We start from the raw sequence: 20,789 nt of genomic DNA on the forward strand, positions 1-20,789 counted from the left end.
ACTATTTCTACCATTAATTCTTCCTACACTAGAATACAAGGCATCACTTGGACCAAACCATCAAGATTTGTTCTCGTTTGGTCCAAATACTTTTGAGCAATGACAGTCTTTAGGAAAAGAAGTAAAAAAGTTGGCGTAAAACATCTAGGGTTTAAATTTAAATGCTTGATGCACACAACCGATTACTATAGGTAACAAATAATCAATTTTAATTAAATTAACAAAACAGTTTATTTATTATTACTAGTGTTACTTATACTATGACGAGTCTTTGGTGAAGTCACCTATTTTCAGGAATTTCGCTACCGTAGTTGCTAAGTTCCTGAACGACGAGGCCTGCAAAACAATGGTATTTCCTTTCAAAAAATCAAACTTAAAATATGTCTAATTTTATGAATGATTAACCTGATTTAACTATGATCTGTTATCAACCTAATATAATATTCATGGTACGGTTACTCTGCTACCAACATAATTATTTACAATTCATTTTTACAAGTGAATCTACATACAGTAGACTCCCTCTTATCTGGACATCGGTTTAACTGGACTACACTCGGCGGAAATGATATCTCTTTAACCGGAAATTTTTTATCATCACATCGGTTTAACCGGACTAGATCGGCAGGAAGTGAGCGGTACTGAAACGACTGTTCTCGTGGGAAAGATTTGAGACCAGTGGTCACGTGTCTAAATACAATGCTCTCCTAAATTTAAGTCAAATACTGTATACAGTATGCATTTAAACGGTCCGTTTTAACTAGTTTTTGGGGACATCGGTTTAACTGGAAAAAGAGTTATCCGGACTGGCCTCGGTCCCGAAGAGTCCGAATAAGAGGGAGTCTTCTGTAATCAAATAAATTTAACTAGCAGAAGTTTTCATTGGGAAACGTTAAGTCAAAACCCTCATTTATGACTGCAAGATAATTATAGAATGGAAAGAGATAGATGATGGGTACTCGGTACATTACTCACGACTAAACTGTCCGGATGGCTTATAACCACTGGCGTTCCCTGATCTCCACTGGTCGAGATGATAGGATCAAGTGGAATATCTTGTACGACATCAATGTCTGGAACAAAGAAGCACTTCTTAACTTGTTCTATCGTGGATTCTAAACACAACAGTAGAAGTGATTATTTATTTATTGTTAGTACCTTGACAGTTCATCTGCTTAAGCCCCGTTGTCCAAGACAGGTCTGTTAAATTCGTCGCTGAGAAATAGATCGACGCTAAGTGACTGCTAGGCATTGATTTCAATAGGCCTATTGTCCAAGAAGCCTAATACTTGAGACACTGAGCGTCTGACCTAAAGCACTGCTTCGGGAGCAGACAGAAATCGCTGATGGCCAGCGTCTGTTGCACAGTTACATGAGTAGCTAACTGTTATCTTCTTGTTGTTAAGTATAAAGTGCGATTGTATGACGTTTTTGATAGATCCTCCCGTATCAAGTCGTAAACTCTGGAAAAGTCTAAAAAACTCAGAAAACAGCCTCTCATCTGCATTCAATTGGGTTTGTATAAGTATTTTAAAACACCCGTCCTCAGTTCTCTTTGTGAAGACACTGCAAGTACACTTTTGAAGTTCACTTATAATCTCCAGAATTTCTCTTCTATTTCTTCAATAAACAGAAACTCCAACAGTTTGTTCTTAAGACTTATAATGAGAGCACTAAATACACTACAGTAGCACAGTCAGCAACCAACTATTGTAGCCTACTTAATGCCAAACAATCATCATTATGGTATAGGCCTTTCACACTTTTTTGGAGTAGTCCATATTACTTAAAAAAATGTTAAAATACCCAGGCCGCAGAAAACCTGCCGATTAAGCGAATTTCCATTTGTCTGAATTGGTTTTCAATAAAATCTATTTAAATAACATTATTAGGTTAAACGAGTACCTAGGTTTGCTCCTACAAGGAAACTAGTAAAGTTTGTTTTTTAGTAAAATATTAATAGCTTAGTATATAAAATAAATAAATTTGCCAAGTTTGATCAAAATATCCATAAACAAGCAAACCACAACATTTTACAATATTCTCTATAAGGATAACATGGGAATTTTAAATTTATAAATTATTTTTGAATTTTCCCCATTGCCAATAACTGTACAAAAACACTTAAATATAAATAAATTATTTGTTTTTTTAAGCTCTTAAAAAAAGTCTATAGAGAAATTTGGAAATGTTGTGTTTTGAAGGTAAAAAAGGTACCCCATAAAAATGTTTTTACGGAGGGGTAAAACCCCGTTCCCATGGCCCGATCATACTGGTTTGCGAACTCATTCAAGTTTATCCAGCTTTACAAATTTAAACCAAATTTCATCAAAATCGGACAAAAATTACTTAAGTCAAGTTCACGGACCTATATATATATAGGCCTACACATAAATCTCTCTCTCTATATATATATATATATTATTTTCTTGCATGTTAAGGGCTACTAATATAATATTAACTATGTTTTTGATTTTTAATATATATATATACATAAATACATATATAAATAAACATTTGAGTGAGTGGTGTTTTTGGCCTCTGGGGACATCAAATTGAAAAAGTAAATCGGTCCCGGGCCTAGGGTCTTACCATGTGACTTACGGTAATAGCTACTTCCCTATAGGGAAATTCGCTAATAGGAACAGGCTCTGTGAGTTAAAAAAATATTACGTTAGATAAGGTAAGAAGGATGTAGTGAAGAGCGAGATGGTAGATGGTGGAGGGATGGAAGAAGTTGGAGAGGCCTTCTCAACATTCAGACCTAGGGATAAGCGGAATAAATGAAAAAAAGAATAAAGAATGTAAGAAGAAGAAAATACAAACCCAAGTCCTTAGCGAACTTGTTAATCGCTGGGCCAAAGAGTTCGTTCTTGTGTTTGCAGTTTGAGCATATAACAGTGCCCATGTTCTGCACGACACCTATAATTGGAACTCCTAGTTTTCGGAACATGGTGACACCGCGACCAGCGACTTGTGTAGCTAACTGCTGCGGAGTCGTAACTACTAGACCCCCTAGACAGACATTGTGGAAGAACAATTAATATTTTCAGTAAGTTATAAACAGAAAGCTGACATAATTGCCAAGGTGTGTTACAGAAGACCAATTCTATTTGTAAAATGTTTGACAAAATTTCTTTTTCCTAGAAAGGTGGTCCAACAACTATAATAGTTGGTCCTGACATTATCACATATAAAGTGTCAGAGCATTATGCACTACACTAGTTACAAAAATCAACCCTAACACTATACAACAGTATGATTCCGTAATGCAGGTAGAGAGGTTATTTGCTTAAAATATTAACGTTGAAAGAAATCTATGAGGGATATTTATTGATAGCCAGAATATGAGAGAAAATCCTATATCCACAGTGACTGATCATTGAAAAATATTATAAATGGAACAGAGTGGTGAACGAAGAATAATCTAAAAATATTTCCAATAATATACAAATACAGCTGTCCTACCTGAGATGTTTAGGTTCTGAATGAGGGAAAGGTGAGTGTCTCCAGTGCCAGGGGGAGTATCTACAACTAGGACATCAGTCGGACCCCAGTCCACCTCAAACATCAGCTGATTGACTGCCTTCATCACCATCAACCCTCTCCACATCATGGCTGCCTCCTGCTCAACAAGGAACCCCATGGAGATGCTGCAACAATCAGGTTGCAACTTCCTTCAGGGCCTTACTATGCATATTTGCTACCAATGTTTTGATTCAGAAAATAAAAATTGGGTTTCAAACCGTTCACCCAAGTTGTGGAATTAAGTTACGCTTGCTTTGATATTGGCAAAAACCGAACAAGCCATTGCAGAATGTCTGTTCATGCTGCTTTAATTTTGAGTATTTGAATATAGATTAGTTAGCGCCATTCAGACAATGGAAGTTACAGAAACATTAGATATTCTTTGAAACTTAATTAACAGCCTGAAACTTGACAGGAAAAACTTGGCCTTTATGTTTCTCAAACTAAATAGGCCGTTTTCTCATCAAGAGCCAATGATCATCACCTTAGATATTTTTGTCTTTAATCCTGAGTTGCTCTGCTGTCACAGGCTTCTGGGTGTGGGCCGTTGAGAATTATAAATATTTTTATAAGTTTAAAAATATGTACAATAGACTCCCTCTTGTCTGGACTCCTCGAGACCGAAGCCAGTCCAAATAACGGTTTTTCCGGTTAAACCGACGTCCCCAAAAACTCGTTAAAACAGACCTTTTAAATGCATATTGTATACAGTGTTTGACTTAAATTTAGGAGAGCATTGTATTTAGCTACGTGATCACTGGTCTCAAATCTTTCCCACGAGAGAAGTCATTTCAGTACAGCACACTTCCTGCTGATCTAGTCTGGTTAAACCGGTGTGCTGGTAAAAATTGTACGGTTTAAGAAATGTAATTTCTGTAATAAGTGTAGTCTGGTTAAAAAGTGTCCGGATATACTGTACCTAAAACTGTAAGCGAATAATCAGTGGTGTAACAAGTTTTTTTTATATCCCTCTTAAACACTCTTTTTGGTAGTCTCTTGCACACCTCATCCCTTACCTTACCTTCAATAATTTGATGGGCCTGGACCACTTTTCCCTAAAGGTTTTAGTAATTTACCAACCGAAGATGGCATTTTCATGATATATTTTACTTTTAAATTGTTTTCACTCTCTCAAGGATGGCACTCTTGTAGTCCACTACCCCCCCCCCCCCCCCCAACTATTCCATTGCACCTCATATCACTTATGTAAAGTAAAACTATTATCAGCTTAGTTGAATGTTGACGTTAATCACAACAGGGATGTTTATGATGCATAAGCAGTCAGGTGCTTTCATGGGATGGTGTGTAATAAAAACAATATTTTCATACCGATCAACCTCATTTCTAAATTTCCTGTTTTTCAGTGACAGACGGCAATTGATTATCATACTTAATGATCACAATGAAATTATTTTCAAAGACAGATCAATATTTTTGTAGAAGGCATCTACGTTAAAATTTTGATACAATATTCCACAGAGCTTGCTAGGTAATTTAATTTTCCAATACAAGATGTGAAATACTGTACAGTATAGAAGCAAAGAGCTGATAGTTTAATATATTCTTCAGTGTAGGCTAAATGAAAAAAAAAAACAATTTCGTATTTAAAAATATGTTCAAAAGACTTGATTTAGCCAAAGTGATTTTAATCAATGAGTTAACTAAATAAATGATCAATAAATAATTTTTACTTGAGAATTTTGACTCACTTTAGACAAAATATTCAACATTGCACGAGATATGTTGTAGTCAACTTTCCTCTTACCACTTCACTCCATAGTTGACCATCGGAATCATCTTCTTTTCTGAAAGAAAAACATAAATAACTTTCAGGTATTGAGCTATTATTTTAAAGGTAGGCCTAAGGATAGAGTGGAGGGGATAGAATTCTTCCTGTAAAACCGCCTAAATATTGTGAACAAAGTATTATACAGTTTACTCTAGATCGGGAATATGTCCATAAGATTAAACTTTTTTACTAAGTGTACTAAGTAGTAGAGTATAAAGTAGTTGTAGTAGCAATGTAGTAGGGTACTTAAGTATAAAGTACAAGACTCGTCTTTATAATCTCACTAATCATATTCGACACATTTTCTTGACACAGAAAAATATATATTTTTTTAATACCGGTGCTAAAATATTTGTCAAAATAAAATAGAATAATGATTTTAGTATTAAAAACCTTTTTTACCCAACCCGCCATGTTAAACTTCTATATCCCAAGCGTAATGTAAACAACTTATTTACTTCACTCGGTGAAGTAAAGTTTCAAAAACTCACTCGGTGAAGGAATGAAAGCCATTTAAATCATATTGAGTGCTCAACTTAATAAAATATAGGCAGAGGCTATTTGCACGTCAGACATGCACAGTTGCGGTTAGTTATAAAATATTTTATAACTGTTTGGAAACAGGTTTCACACAAAGAAAACCTAGTATTAGGAACTGTAGTACCTCTAAACCTCATAAGCCAAAATGGATATGGATGGAATTAACTTTACGTTATCTGCCCGCAACTATATATATTGATTTTTAAATGAAACTGTAAACTAACCTAACCTAACCAAACTTCTGCAATATTTCAAAATTCCGTTTGGTAGCAAAATTCTGAAATTAAACTGTTCTTTACTAACCTAACCAAACTTTCTGTAACATTTCAAAAATTCCTTTTTATAGCAGAAATGGCTTTCACGCTCCATCGACTGTTCTAGTTTAGATCGTTCAATCCTTAACTACTGAATATGCTTGTCTTTTCTTTTTTTTTAATAAATTCTTTTAACGCATCAAAATAGCAAAATTTTAAAGGAACCTACATCTCCAACAAAATTTAATGAGAGTGAGTAAGTTAAGTAATTCCAAAATGGCTTCTATATTAGTAATTGTTCCCTTTGCATTATGTTGCAATACTTGAACAGGAACGAGTTGTGACACACATTTTGACGTGCGAATAGTCACTTCGTAAATTATGGAGCCAACGACGTTCAACGCTAGAAATCAGCTATGCGCTTGGATGTTATTGTTATGTTAAAGTATTTTTCTAACCTAGCTTTTGTTTGTAAAAGAACGTTACTGTTAGAAGATGAGTGAAATGGATAATGAAAAATATTGTATGTAACCCCCTGTATATTGTCAGGTCAGGTAAAATCTTGTACGTTACACGCTACGCAAGAGCGTGTTTACATCAAGGTGAATTATGCAACTCGTTTCCCGCTCGTTGCACAACATTCACCTGCATGATGTAAAAACGCTCTTACTACACTTGTAACGTAAATAGCTATATTACAACCTCCCAATATTACTCAAATAACATAGGCCTACATGTAACCCTCCCTACCTGCATTTATAAGAGGTTTTCCACTAAGGTTCATCATAAGGGGGACAGACGGGCCAAAGACATCAGCATCAAGCAAACCAACCCTCAATGACGGCTGAATATCTGCCAACGCTGTTGCCATGTTCACTGTAAAAATGCAAAAAAGTCATTATTTACAACTCTTTCTTTTGATTTTAACTGGTCTACAAGTTTCCTTGTCAAATGAGCATATTCTTTTATTTACTAAGCTCCAAAATATATAGCTAGGTACATAATGACAAAAATGTAAAAACCCATAAAAAAAGCGCAGCAGAAAACTTGCATCTTGCCCCAATAACCACATTAGGCCTTCAGACCTACCATGAGTCATGATTAAATATTAACCATTCATGGGTGTCTTTGATTCTAAGACACTATCGGTGATACAGGGAGTTTTTCTCTGATTGAAACACTAGACAAACAGTGTATTTTTGTACATACATTAAGACAAAAAGGTTTTGAAACCATACATGATTGATAAAAGTGTACATTAAATAAATAAACACCAAAGTAACACATACTCTGGGAACCTAGTAGCATGAGCGGAGACACACAGTAGAGGCTTAGAACTGTGCTGCGCAAATTTTCAGGTTTAAACTGATTAATGGGTAATAACAGGAAGTGGATACCATAATGGTGTTCAATTGGTCCATTGAAAGAAGTGAGTGAGGTACAGTAACTCTCAACTACCAGCCGGCAATAAGGCATATTCATATGAAAAATAAATTTGGGCAAATAAATAAACAAATTCTGTTACCGTACCGTAATGACTTGTGACACCTATGGAGGGTTAAACAAACTTTTAGGGGGAAAACTTCCTGAGAAATGAAAATACTGTAATTTATAACTTAGTAGCCTAATTAAATAATGATTTCAGAAACGAAGGTAACTTAATGTTAAAAATTATAACTCCCAAAAGAGCACAAATAATATAATAATTAGCCTACACAATTATCCAAATGCCTACTAGACCTGCAAGCTTGTATGTAGTTAAAAAACTTACCAGCAGTAGTAGATTTGCCAACTCCTCCTTTACCGGAAGACACGAGAACAATGTGCTTCACATAGGGAATGTTTCGCTTTGGTGGCAGTCCTTTAGACATGATTTGTTGTTGATGTTTACTTATACTTGACTGATTAGCAAATCTTCTTCTCAATAGTTCTTTAATACAGACCTAAAAACATTTACTAAAATTTAACCCTCCAAGTGTCCATAGTTTAGGCCTTAATGTCCACCTATTTTTGGCGCATTTGCAAGGTTTTATTAAAACGGATCTGAGAAGCTTAAAACAATGTTAATTCTAATGTTCTATATACCATTTTGTTTGGAAAATCATGGGCTTCAATATTATATATAAAACATAAGGAACATTTTTAAAAAAAAAAAAATTTTTAGGTAAAAAAAATATAATTTTGAAAATTTTCAAAAAAAAAATAAGTTCGCGCTCAATGAAATTGTATAAATTATAGGCCTATAAATATTTGAAAATAGCCACTTTGTTCTAAATTTTATGAGGATTACAAATATATAATAATATAAGGAAGTAGATTTGAAAATAAATAAGTTATGGGCAAAAAACAGATTTCAGTACATAGCGTTTAGCTAAGAATGCATAGCCTAACCATAGCTAGGAATCTGGCTGATAATTTACATCAATATCACTACCTACTTCTTCAGGATCATCAACCAGCACTTCAAAACCACTTAAATCTTCTTATAATGCAACACGTATATCCTTACTTTTGATTTTAAACACTAAAACAATGATAAACGTAATAAAACACATCAGTCATCGGTCGGAGGGTAACCTAGCTGTTTACAAATACACGCACGTCAGCTGTCTGCTACATATTACGATCGGCTCAGATAACGTACAGCGCTGAGACAGACCTCTGGAGAAAGCTTAGAATGAAACGGAAAGAACGATACCTAACTCGATCCAGTTCAATCCGATTCAGTCAGTTATAGAGCCTTCGCCGTAAACGATGTCTGCTTGTCGAAAAATCGACAAGTAACACTACACAAAGTGTGCTGCTTGTCGAGTTTTCGTCAAGTAACACTGGGAGGGTTAAACAATGTTCGATTGAAACTAAACTAGGATTTAAACCCTAGTTAAATAAACATAGCCTAGGCCTACTAGGCCTAAATGCTACAGACATAGGAAAAACAAAAAATAATAGGCACAGCTAACCGTCCTAGATAGGCCTAGCATTGAAAATATAGTTGCAAGCTAAATTCAAATCACAACTTGTTGTTTTTAGGTTATACAGTACCAACATTTTATACATTTGTTGTTTTTCACTGCTCTTTAATACTAAGTATGGTAATAACTTTTTTTAAGGTTAATTCCAATTGTTATTAAGTTTACTTAACTTTGGTCCTGATACATTTCAACACATTATTTCAATGCCAACTACCTATCTTAAAAGTACCTAACTCACATTGTGTGCTGATAAATCTACAATGATAGGCACAATAAGAAATAATATGATGAACAAAGATTGAGTCATTTTAGAACAGTCTGGAAAAAGATTATTCGTTCACCAAAACATGCACACTGCCTGCTATAAGTATACTGGTATAGGCCTAAACAAAGGAACCAAGAAGAAGTAAGTACACAACATTTCTAAATTTAATTTAATCATATCTCTTATCTTAATGCTTTGAGATGTAACTTCCGGGTACACTCCCATATCTGTTGGCACAAACAACCGAATGAGTAATATTGATTATTCAATTGTTTAAATCGATATGCTATCGTTTGGTTAGTTAGGTTAGATTAACCTTACCTTATTATCGATTGATATTTTCATTCGATATCTTTTTTTTATGGAAAAGATATGGAAGTGTACCCGAAACAAAAAACACAGTGCATGCAGATAGACTAGGCTTTAATGGGAAAGCAAATGACTTGGTACCGTATCTTTTTACTAAGTTACCTACTTGATTGATGTATGAATACAATGAACTAGGCTGGCCTACCTTTTAAAAGTGTGTGGAAATTTAAAAAGGACTATTTAAACCTTCTTTCTTGTGTTAAAGAAATAATAACACCTAGGTATGTACCCAAAAACACTTTAAGCAACTAGGCCTAGGCCTATGAAGCATGATTATCTTACCATTGTGATTGGGTTCGACGACTTATTAAAAAGGCTGTTACTGTTTATCATAACTGATATTTGAAAAGCCATGGCTTAAAAGATAACACAATTAATTACTTAATAACAATAACCTTAAAAGCTAACCTATAAATGTACTACTTATGTTAAAATGTCTAGTGTAAATTTAAAAGTATTGAGTGATTCCGATTGACAAAAAAATGTATATGGTAATGATGGCCCTTGACAAGCAGTTCCTTTCAAGAACTCTTTCAAGGAGACAAATTACAAATATTATAAAAATGTTATAATTCGAGGTGTAAACTAAACAATAACAAAACAACTCTCTCAAAATTTGTAGAATACAGACAGAAGACAGAGACAGAAGACAGAATGACAAAAATAACCTTTGTTTTCTTTTTATGTTCTTGTTTGTTTATAAAAGCTGGCTTGATTAAACTACCATGTAGCCACACTATTTCAGCTCATATCACGAACGTTCTATAAAATGTTTCCCGCTCTCTCATGAAGTGTTAAGTTGAGGCATAGATCAAACATAGTCCCTATGTTTATCTATGCATAAGGTTAAGTAATTATTTAAAAAATTGTTTTCATTTTGTTTTATATGAATGAATAAAGGAATAGTAATATTCTCAATTGGGCATTATTGGTGAGCGGTATGATGCAACGAGTGACAGACATTAAAATGTTATTCATTCTACCTTGATATAACATAACATCAGTCGAACTTGTTTTACCAACATATTTTATTCTAGTTTTTTATTATTGATATTGATTGATATTGATATTGATTAATCAGTCACCACATTGACCTATTGTGAGCGCAATGAATATTGCACCCCAGCTAATTCACATCAGTTGAAGTTTTACATAACATTTTTTTACTCTTCCTATACATAAATAAACATAGTATATGGAGAAAGTATTGTTTTCGTCAAAATTTTCGAGTTCGAGTTTTGAGTGGATACCATTTTGGGTCCCCCTGAGCCCAAAAAGTGGTTTTCGAAGTTATGTCCGTGTGTTTTTTCCTTCCACCATGGATGTGTACAGAGCTACAGACCACACCCACGGCCACCTCTAACTACAGGCCGCGGCCTGGTAGAATCGGCAACGTCGCAAGTGGTGTTGTCTAGCGCCAGACGTCCCATAAGATAACATGGCAGACAGGTGACACCAGCTCGTTATTTCGCGTATTATTCATTAAAATTAACATTTATGAACATAAATTTATTGAAAGATTGAAAATAAAACATATAGAATTGAAAACAAAAACAATATTTAAATATAAAATAATTTTGTACTTTTAAAGTGTGGAGTCAATATTGTCATAGTCCAGTAACCAATCATTCGTAGATACACAAATACCATTAGCTGCGTCCAAACAAAACAGCTGTTACAACACCACTTGCGACGTTGCCAATTTGAAGGGAAGGCCGCGGCCTGGGGCCCATTTCATAATAAAGTACAACTAACATAAATGTATTTGATGACAAACATGAGTGGACGTTTAAAACGTAGCTCGCAATGTGCATGTGTAGCATCCATCCGAATCATTTTATCCGTCCGTGGACGAAAAGTATCGTCCGCGGACGCCAGTGTGAAACCGCCTTAAAGGTGGCCGTGCCTGTTGTCCGATTTTGACGACATTTGGTATGTAGGTACTAATCCATGGTATCTCCAAGCGTTTTTTATCATATTTTTTAAATTTTGTTTTTTAAATGGGATTTTTCCATAAAACCCCCAAAATAACAGAAAAATCAGATTTTCTTGAAAATTGCCCGAACGATTTTGATAAAAAAATTAGTTTGTTAAAGTCCTTTAAATTATGAACAAAATTGTTCAAATCCCATTTCAGTAAAAATTACGGACCAAAAGTTATTGTAACTTATGTTATTTTCCTATTTTAAAAATTCCATAAAATTACAACAAAAATCGGATCTTAGAAAAAACCCGGTTTTGATTAAAATTGATGTATTATGGTCCTTTATAATTCCAAACAAAATAGTACAACACCCCATTACTGTTACAATTACGGTTCAAAAGTTATTGCAACTTTAGTGATTTTTCCTTTCAAAATTTTCATAGTTACTCCCACCGCTTACCAAGGCCACACTTTTGCGCTTACCCATGATAAAGGTTGTTGACAAGCTTATGGGAGAAAGTATGTGTTAGATTGCTGATGCCGTTTATTTTTATTTGTGTACTTTACAATCTGTTCTATGAAAATCATAAACAACAAGTAAATATTATGAAACAACAAGTAACGTTCCGGACATAAAAAATAGCTGCTAAGCACTGTCAACAAATGAAAAAATATAATATGTAAAATGTAAGCATATAAAAATAAATATGCTTAACTTATCTAAATGGATTCAATTCAATGAAAGATGATAGTTTTGGGTACAAGGTGGTTCAAAGAAGACTGTGTAATTCAACCATTAATTGGGACACAAATGTTCTTCAAAATCTTTTAAATCGACCATGGTTGTATATATTTATGATCCCAAAGGTAATATTATATCAGTGATAAAAGCAAATTTATATTACTGTAGTTTTGATAATATTGTTAGTCTATATCTATAAAAAGAAATTAATTTCTTCATTACCTCATGTTTTCATAATCAAATTTAAAATAGGTCTAGTCCTAAATACAGGCATGTAATTAGGCTCCCATTTAATAATTTAGTTAATTTATGTAATTAACCACCGTATTAAGCCCAAGGGATTAATATGTAGTTGTATTAGACTTCCAGGCTTATCCAAAATTAATAAAATCTAGAAAAAGGCTAGTTTGCTTTGCTTTATAATTTACACTACATAAGGGTTCTATAGAGTAATTTTTAACTCTGAAAAAATTTAATTTTCGTAAGCAAGATGTAAGTTGGACCTTTTTTTGTTCAGCTTCATGCAGTTGAAATAGTTAATTTTCATTTTTAAGAGTAGAATTTGTTTCATATATCTTAACAAAGCTATATGCATAATAGAGTTTTAGATTAAGGTACGCACTGTACCTTAAGTTCCTCTGAATGTCAACTAATTTAAAATAAAAAAAGTAGGTAGTACAAAACAATATTTAGGTTTTATTTTATACTTATTTGCCTTTAGTTCATGGGGAAAGAACTGTTTACTCAAAATGTTCAAGTTTTAGTTTTTAATGAAATACCGGTTTTGGGGTCTGAAGTGAGGTCTGTGTATATGTGTACAGAGAGCTATACAGACTACACCTGTGACTGTGTGGTCTGATATTGATTAAATTTGGGCAATTTGGTACATGGGTATTGGGTACTAATCTATAGTAGGCTACTAGTATTACTGTAGTATCTTCAGCCTCTCTGGAGGAGGATCTTCAGCCTTTTTTTTCTTTTTTTAAATTTTTCTTTTTAATGGTGAATTTTCCATTACTCTAATGTTTACGAAAATGACTGGAAAATTTTGATCAATATTTTGTTAAATATAGTGTACTTTTTTAACTACACAACCTACAATGTTTTTAAAATCAAGGTTTAAAAGGTATTAACTTTTGTGATCCTTCCCATAAAAACCCCTAGTTACTTCCAATATTCATACATTACAATTATTGTTTATTTTTAAATATTAGGATGTTTGATTTAAAAGGGAGATAGTATGTGCCAGCCTGCTAATGGCGTTATTTTCTTTAGAACGCGGAGAAACAGGAAGAGTCAAAGACATCAGTCGGGTCGACCTGCGTGTTGGGAAAATCCTCGACATTCAGGAGCATTTATCATTTCCAGCAAAGGGCTACATGTGCCAAGTAGACACAGGTGATGTGATAACATCACAATATAACAGAATACCATGGCATCGTCTAATTGTGAGTGCTCAACTCCTTCACTAGAATATACTGTATAGAATGGTCCAAAAGATTGTAACAGCTACGTGCTAAGTAGGAGTTTAATAATATATGAACTTTCTTTTAAAATTTTTACACAGACTCTGCTCAGAATTTGAAAATCTTTAAATCAAGCCATTGTTGTTTTAAAAAAATATTCTGCATCTAGTATACTCACTTATTGCAACTCCCATTAATGCTGCAGAGCAATCCTTAAGATTGGTGGAAATAACAAAACGTTTGTTTTATATTTACTCTGTTATGAGGTATGTAATTTTTAAATAATTAAATCAATTAAACAAGTAAGTATATTTTCAAAAATAAATTGATTTTTTTTTCTTTTATTCCAGCACTGTTAAAGTGTAAATCTTACTTTTGAATGAAAATTTTATTTTTTACTCTGCTCTTTTAAGATCAAAATAATCATCTTATCGGTAGTGATATAACCTATCAGTGTTATTACTTGGTATCTGTTAGTGTGGACTTCAATGTGTTATTGATAACAAATAATATTTTCTTTGGATAATGTTCTGTACGTTTGCATCTTTTGTATGCAAGATGGATAAGATCCTTTAGTTTCTCAGTTCCGGAAGTTAAATAAAATAATCAAATATGCCTTCACGGGAAGCAAAACTTCGCTGGGCAAACACCTACAGAGGTAAGATATTTCAAGTAAGTAAATAATTTATCATTAAATTTACTTCAAATTTTCACTTTTAGTTCAAAATATGTGTCTTTCATAATAGTAATGTTGAATCAATTTCTTGTTTCTTTGTAATTTGTTCAAAATGTTGAAATTCTGTTAAGTTTAGTAATTACTTTAAACATTGGTGCGTAGCAGCTAGTACGTTAAATTCATAGAGAGACTAAAATCATACCTAAAATCAGGTACCACAAATGTGGACGTAGACCTGTCGTAAATGTATTCCCAATTGTTAGCTATGCAAATGAAAACAAAAACCATAGCCAATGTAGTATAAAATAGTGTAGTTCATCACTAGGATGTAAGAAGACTCTTTCTGGTCCGAGCTCAAGTATCACGAAGTTTCAGGAAAATGAGCGAGGGTTGAAAAGACACTTTTTGCCTGAGTGTTGAACTATATTTTTTGTCTTATTGCAACATATTATTCTACAAACTAAGTAAGAAAACAAAAAATATTTCATGTAAAGATAACCTCTCCATAAGACTTACAACTTGTTTAAAATTTTGCTAATGTAAACAAGCAGCTGTTTATTAGTAAATTAGTGATTCAATCTTTTCGTCTTTTATGCTTGTGTATATTATTCTATCGACAGATCTCAATTTGTGGCGGAACGACATTCCGGTAACTCTCTTTTAGAAAGATAAAAATATTGGCATATTTTTCATACTTGAAACTGTACTACTGTACAGGTTGGTAGGTCATTGTATTTACTTCAAAACAAAGCCCCGATTTCTTAAGCTTTGATATTATACGGTATAAATGCAGAAATATGATTAGTCCATTTTGCCATTTGAGTTACAAATGGGCCAGGAATGATAGAATCTTTTAAATTTATGCCTACTATGTCAAAAATATAGGAACTTCCACTGTCAAACAAAACGCTAATTCTCTTTCAGAAAAATTGAGTTTTTCTCTTGTGTGAAAACTGGCTGATTTGAATACAGCCAAAAATCTTTACGGTCTAAAATAGATGGGCATGTTTAAGCAGTTACTCTGTTAAGCAGTTGTGTTTAAAAGGCATTCTGTGTCTCTAGGGAGACGTTCACCTTTACCAAATGATCACATCGGTCACATGGATTTGAGAGTTGGCAAAGTAAGAGATTTAATGTACAATCCTAGAGCCCACAAATATTACATCACCGCCGTGAACTTTGGTGATATCTTCTCTGATGTTGTCGTAAGTATAAATTCATTCATTTAGTGTGATGGATGTTTATTCGTACCTGGAACATTAATGACGCATGATATTCATACTGATGGTGAGGTGTGACTGTAAATGCCCGTAGTATACAAAATAGAAAAGCCTTAAAGGACATCTGACCTATGAGATTATATAAGTATCAATTAACTGTTATTGCTCAAAAAGCCTTCATTAGCTAATTTATTTGAAAATCTATAACAATGACTTTCTTCATTCACATTCAGGTAAATGATTGAAGGCAGTTATGTGAAACCCTAGGAGGAAATTTTGTTCCAATACGCAAAACGCCAACAAGCTTTCCATCTGATGGCTTTAAGAGTTTTGCTAACTTAAGTTACCACTTGAGACTGTTTTATGTTGTAAATAATTTAATTTAATTTAATTGGGAGTCAAGTTTGGAGCCACTATGTTTAGGCTTTGACTATTGATACTTTGGTATCTAATGGTCAATGGTTGACTAGTATTGCTTTGGTTAGATCAGTGGCTGAGCAGTCTAGGCATTTTCTCCCTGGCCAGGGTCCTCACCATAGGTTGAGGGTTTAAATCCTGTCTCGTTGAAAGAGATCCATATAAAAACAACAACGGCTTGGGTGGAAGTGGAAGGATGGGTGGATTCTTTGTGATTTGCACCTCAAACCAGGCATTTTGCTCTTTTTTTTTGCTTATCCTCAGTGTGTTTGACCACCATAAATAACATAAATAATTAGGATTTTTGTCCATAGTATAAAGAAGAAAATGACAATAATAGGCATACAGTAGTTGAATCATAATCGACCATAGAGTTAAAATGTTATAATGAATCTAGAGTAATGAAAACCATTTATGTCCATCCAGGGTTGTATGCTTGTGAACCACTACGAGCCAGAAGAGCTGATCGACAGGCTGGTCATATGTTGTTGTAATATCAAAACACAGTGGACCAGAGAATCCGACTTCTACACTAACATGTTGGTCGCATCGTCGTCAGATGTGGACGCCAAACTTGAGTTGCTTAACCCACCAGATGGGGCGGAACCAGGGGACATCATCACTGTGCAAGATTACCCCCGCGATCCTGACAGACCCTACATGGACCCCAAGGCAAAAATGGTCGAAGAAATCTCAGAGCTAGTAAAAATCAACGACCGAGGACTAGTTTTGTACAAGTCAAAACCGTGGTACCTCGAGAAGGATCCTAGTTTGGGACATGTTTACGTCACAAAAACAGGAAATTCCTTTCTTAGAGTAGTGTGACTTCTGGAAAAAGTGCTAATCGTGGCAAAGCTTTCTACAGCTAGTCTTCTAGCTCTGAAATACGTAGGGAAGCTTTCAACACAAGTCTGAAACACGTTTGAACTGAAAATAGTATGGAGCTTGTATTGTGTTTGGATATTGTTCACCTGTATGTAATTTGTTAAGAGGGTTCTACCCAGTCAATTCAAGATGGCGGCTAAACATGCCTCTACGGTATAAGCTCTCAACTCTAGAACTAATTGGTTTCTAATGATTGTGTTTTTTTGTGCTCTTAACATATCAGATCTTGCAATGCATGGGGATGAATTAATGTTTAAGCTAAAATAACATGTGAAAAAGACTAATTTACAGATTTTCAAAACGATTTTGTAAATACTTAAAGACACAATTAGGAAGTTTCAGTTCTTGCAGGGCATAGTTTGGATCTTTGTGAATATGTTACAGTTTATTTCAACTCGATAAACGCTTTAATAATGCCACGAGGTTCTTTTTTGTAGGATCGTGTTTACATGGTAGCCAGCCGGCGAGTGGAACCCAAGATGAGATGACAATTTGACGTACTGTAACCAAAATTTACTGTCAGCGTTATAGTCAGCATATCTTTTCTTGTAAAGTTTACAACTTTAATGTTGTCTGTTATTGTTAATATATATAGCAAGGATGTTAATGTTATGCATAGCAAGGAGGTGACAAGAGGAATTAATTGTTCAAAGGGGGGGGGGTTGAAAGACGTTAACAAGTTTTTTCTAGGCTATACTAACACTGAACTAGAAACCTATTTACGTTTAAGTTCGAGCTTTTAAGTAGAAAAAGTATCACTTAATTGAGATTGTTATAAATGCATAAAGTGTAAAACTAGCATTAAAATTTATGTTTTTATCTTTATAAATTACCAAACGTTTCCGACAAAGACACCAGTAAAGCCATTCCGAGAACAAAGAAACCTTTGGGAAGCCACTGACCATAAGGATATTATTTAAAAAAGCTCTCTAGAAAAAAATGACAAGAAATTTTGGTACAAAATATATCATAAAACTACCTGAAATAGCCCAATGCGTTAAGTGTTGACAAAATATCAGCATTAAGTTTCCCAAAAATGTCTTAATCAGCTATTTGGTTTATACTTGAAATATATTAGGATATTAGCCTATCCATGTGTGTTTTGTTTTTTTACCACAATCATTAGAAAAAGTGAAGATATATTTTCAAGCCGATTAGTTTGGACCTGGAACAATATATAGCATTTTTAATGCTTCCAAAAATGATTTTCATAATGTTTGAATACCTACTTTTAAGTGACGTTAGAAATGTACTAACACTTTCAACAAAAATAATAATTTCTACTACTGTATAGAAAAAATATTCTATTTTGTCCTCAAAGGTTAATAAATAAATTTTACCTAACCCGCCATGTTAAACTCCCCTATCCCAAGCGTGATGTATACAACTTCCTCAATTCACGAGTGATGTAAAGTTGAAAAAAACTCACTCGGTGGGGTAATGAAACCCATTTAAATAACATTGAGTGGATAACCTAAAAAATATACCTCTATAGAGCCAACGACGTTCAACGCTAGAAATCAGCTGTGTGCTTTAATTTTATTGTTATGCTTTGAAGAATTTTCCTAACCTAGCTTTTGTTTGTAAATGAACGTTACTGTTAGAAGATGAGTGAAATGGATAATGAAGCATATTGCTCGTAACCTCCTGTATATTATTGTCGGGTCAGGTAAAATCTTGTACGTTTAACGTTACGCAAGAGCGTGTTTACATCACTTCGGTGAATTATGCAACTTGCTTTCGCTTGTTGCACAACATTCACCTGCGTGATGTAAAAACGCTCTTACTACACTTGTAATGTAAATAGCTTGAAATAAAATCACCAGTTATAAGGAAATATTGTACGAAATATCTATCCTTTGTTTTCTCTCAACCAGGTCACATTGTTATCATGGCGTTTAGCCAGGTTACTGCCATGATTTGGGCCTCCAAGGTAGAAGTTCACCAAGCAATGTTCCTGTAACATCAGTAGTTATTGTTAATATTTACATTTTGAAATGCTAGAAGATGGGTTTAAAGAAGTTTTTCACAAGTAGACATATCAATATCAAGTGTTTAAAAATGATGGTTTTCAGTCCAACAGAATATTTTTCCAGGCTGTACTGTTGGATCCTCAATACACAATGAGAGAACTGTGGAAGAAAATGGTGGTTGTGCTGTGCAACGTAATACCAGGATTTTCCCGGGGTATCTACATCAACGGGGTCTTACTCTGTGCCGAGCAAGGGGGCAAGATAGAACTGCTATCCCCCTCCACAACTACCAAACCTGGTGATAAGATTTACGTTGAGGGTTATGGGAGAGGAACGGAAAAGATTTTTTGCCCTGGCGATTGGCGAAATGAAACTAGAGATTTCACAGATATGAACTTTGTACGGATGTTTGAGGACAATATTGTGCCCAGTTTGAAAGTAGATTCAGAGAGGAAAGTGCTGTATAGAGACATCCCCTTGAGAATTGAAGGAAAAGATGGGTTCATCACAGCAGAGAGTTTATCCGATTGTCCTGTTACTCATGTGCCGTACGAAGAGCCCCTATATCCAGGGCAGCGCTAGATTAACACGTCAAATATCAAAGTTACAATGACATTATTTGTGGAATAGTTCTTACTGCATAAGAAGTCCTTAATTTTTTTAGTGTTAAAAAACCAATGTGATCAATGTTAGTAATTTCCGTCCTGATACAGGAGTATATCCAGTCTAAAAATCCCCAAGCCATACCTACCACTTGATAAAAGAAATATACCTCAATATTTTGAAACAGTTTGGTGGTATCAGGTAAACTTAATCATTTAAACACATTACTCAACTACAAAGCTTTGATTAGGTACCTACAAATATATTTGTAGATTTACAAATTATATGATTGTTTTATTACTACTTTAGACTAGACATTTTTTTCTTCTCCACCATGAACGAATATCCATATTGTTGGTCCAAATACAATATAAGTGTACCTGAGTGGTTTTAGTGCTGGCCCTCTAATCAGAAGTTTCTGGTTTGATCCTAAGTCACTTAGGATTTTAATGGTTTAAAATGGAACCAGCTTCTGTGATCATTTGGGATTTCAATAAATGGTCTTGGCAAGTAAATCAGCTGGTCTTAGTCAGTTATGTAGATACTCAAGTAATTTTACTCCATGTATATCCTGCATTCATATCTTGTTTAAAATACACGGACCCTAATCTGTGTTGAAAGGATCGACAGTTTCTCTTTTAATAATGCAAAAATAATGTATGTGGATAAAAATTTTAGACGGTTAACATAATTAATTTACGTGCAAACAAGATTTTTAAGAGCACGGTTAAAAATGTCCAGTGTTTTATTTTTCACCTGAGCTAAAAAGTTTTAGACATTAACTGCTAAACATGAAAAAGGATTTCAAGAAACCAAACACTTTTTTTTTCTACAGTTACCTAACAATGTACATGTTCTCTCACTGATTTGAGAAAGCAAAGTGGCCAATTCGCTCATCAGTGAGACAATGTTAACATTGTCTCACTCTAATTACTTTCTCTCACTCAAGATTTGCAACGTGAAGGCACAAAATAGTGAGAGCGTAACATGCAGACAAGGTTGTATGCACGCGAAATACGTTGGCAGCACTGGCTGTAAATCAGCTGGTCAGCTGTTGTACTGTTGTATCATTAAATGTCATATTAAAAGTTAATTTCTGTGTAAAAATATGTTCCGTTTCTTTACCAATTTATTTGTTTTATGGTATCTGTAGGGAAAATATAATG

At 34.1% G+C, this 20,789-nt stretch overlaps 3 protein-coding genes across 8 annotated transcripts; 2 read left to right on the forward strand and 1 right to left on the reverse strand.

Annotated features, from left to right (window-relative positions):
- Positions 1–212: 212 nt before the first annotated feature.
- LOC128992521 (iron-sulfur protein NUBPL) lies at positions 213–14,118 on the reverse strand. 5 transcript variants are annotated; one of them, XM_054416135.1, is made up of 8 exons: positions 14,028–14,118; positions 7,883–8,054; positions 6,862–6,987; positions 5,294–5,333; positions 3,469–3,653; positions 2,827–3,015; positions 976–1,073; positions 213–336 (listed from the first exon to the last, which is right to left on the reverse strand). In XM_054416135.1, the coding sequence occupies exons 2-8, from the start codon at positions 7,980–7,982 to the stop codon at positions 259–261; spliced, it is 816 nt and encodes a 271-aa protein (XP_054272110.1). In that variant the 5' UTR covers positions 7,983–8,054; positions 14,028–14,118; the 3' UTR covers positions 213–258. The 5 variants fall into 5 exon arrangements, with proteins under 5 accessions (XP_054272110.1, XP_054272108.1, XP_054272111.1 ...); XM_054416133.1 differs by lacking the exon at positions 14,028–14,118 and adding an exon at positions 10,000–10,318; XM_054416136.1 differs by lacking the exon at positions 14,028–14,118 and adding an exon at positions 9,863–9,969.
- Positions 12,424–19,931, forward strand: LOC128992522 (aminoacyl tRNA synthase complex-interacting multifunctional protein 1-like). The gene is made up of 3 exons (XM_054416139.1): positions 12,424–12,508; positions 13,659–13,831; positions 19,144–19,931. The coding sequence occupies exons 1-3, from the start codon at positions 12,481–12,483 to the stop codon at positions 19,600–19,602; spliced, it is 660 nt and encodes a 219-aa protein (XP_054272114.1). The 5' UTR covers positions 12,424–12,480; the 3' UTR covers positions 19,603–19,931.
- Positions 14,383–18,754, forward strand: LOC128992523 (aminoacyl tRNA synthase complex-interacting multifunctional protein 1-like). 2 transcript variants are annotated; one of them, XM_054416141.1, is made up of 3 exons: positions 14,383–14,521; positions 15,588–15,730; positions 16,589–18,754. In XM_054416141.1, the coding sequence occupies exons 2-3, from the start codon at positions 15,626–15,628 to the stop codon at positions 16,985–16,987; spliced, it is 504 nt and encodes a 167-aa protein (XP_054272116.1). In that variant the 5' UTR covers positions 14,383–14,521; positions 15,588–15,625; the 3' UTR covers positions 16,988–18,754. The 2 variants fall into 2 exon arrangements, with proteins under 2 accessions (XP_054272116.1, XP_054272115.1); XM_054416140.1 differs by having other exon boundaries at positions 14,383–14,507.
- Positions 19,932–20,789: the final 858 nt, after the last annotated feature.

Source organism: Macrosteles quadrilineatus, unplaced genomic scaffold, assembly GCF_028750875.1.
Source record: "Macrosteles quadrilineatus isolate MER2022 unplaced genomic scaffold, UCM_ALF_1.0 Scaffold_4__1_contigs__length_99947679, whole genome shotgun sequence".
Lineage (NCBI taxonomy): Eukaryota > Metazoa > Arthropoda > Insecta > Hemiptera > Cicadellidae > Macrosteles > Macrosteles quadrilineatus.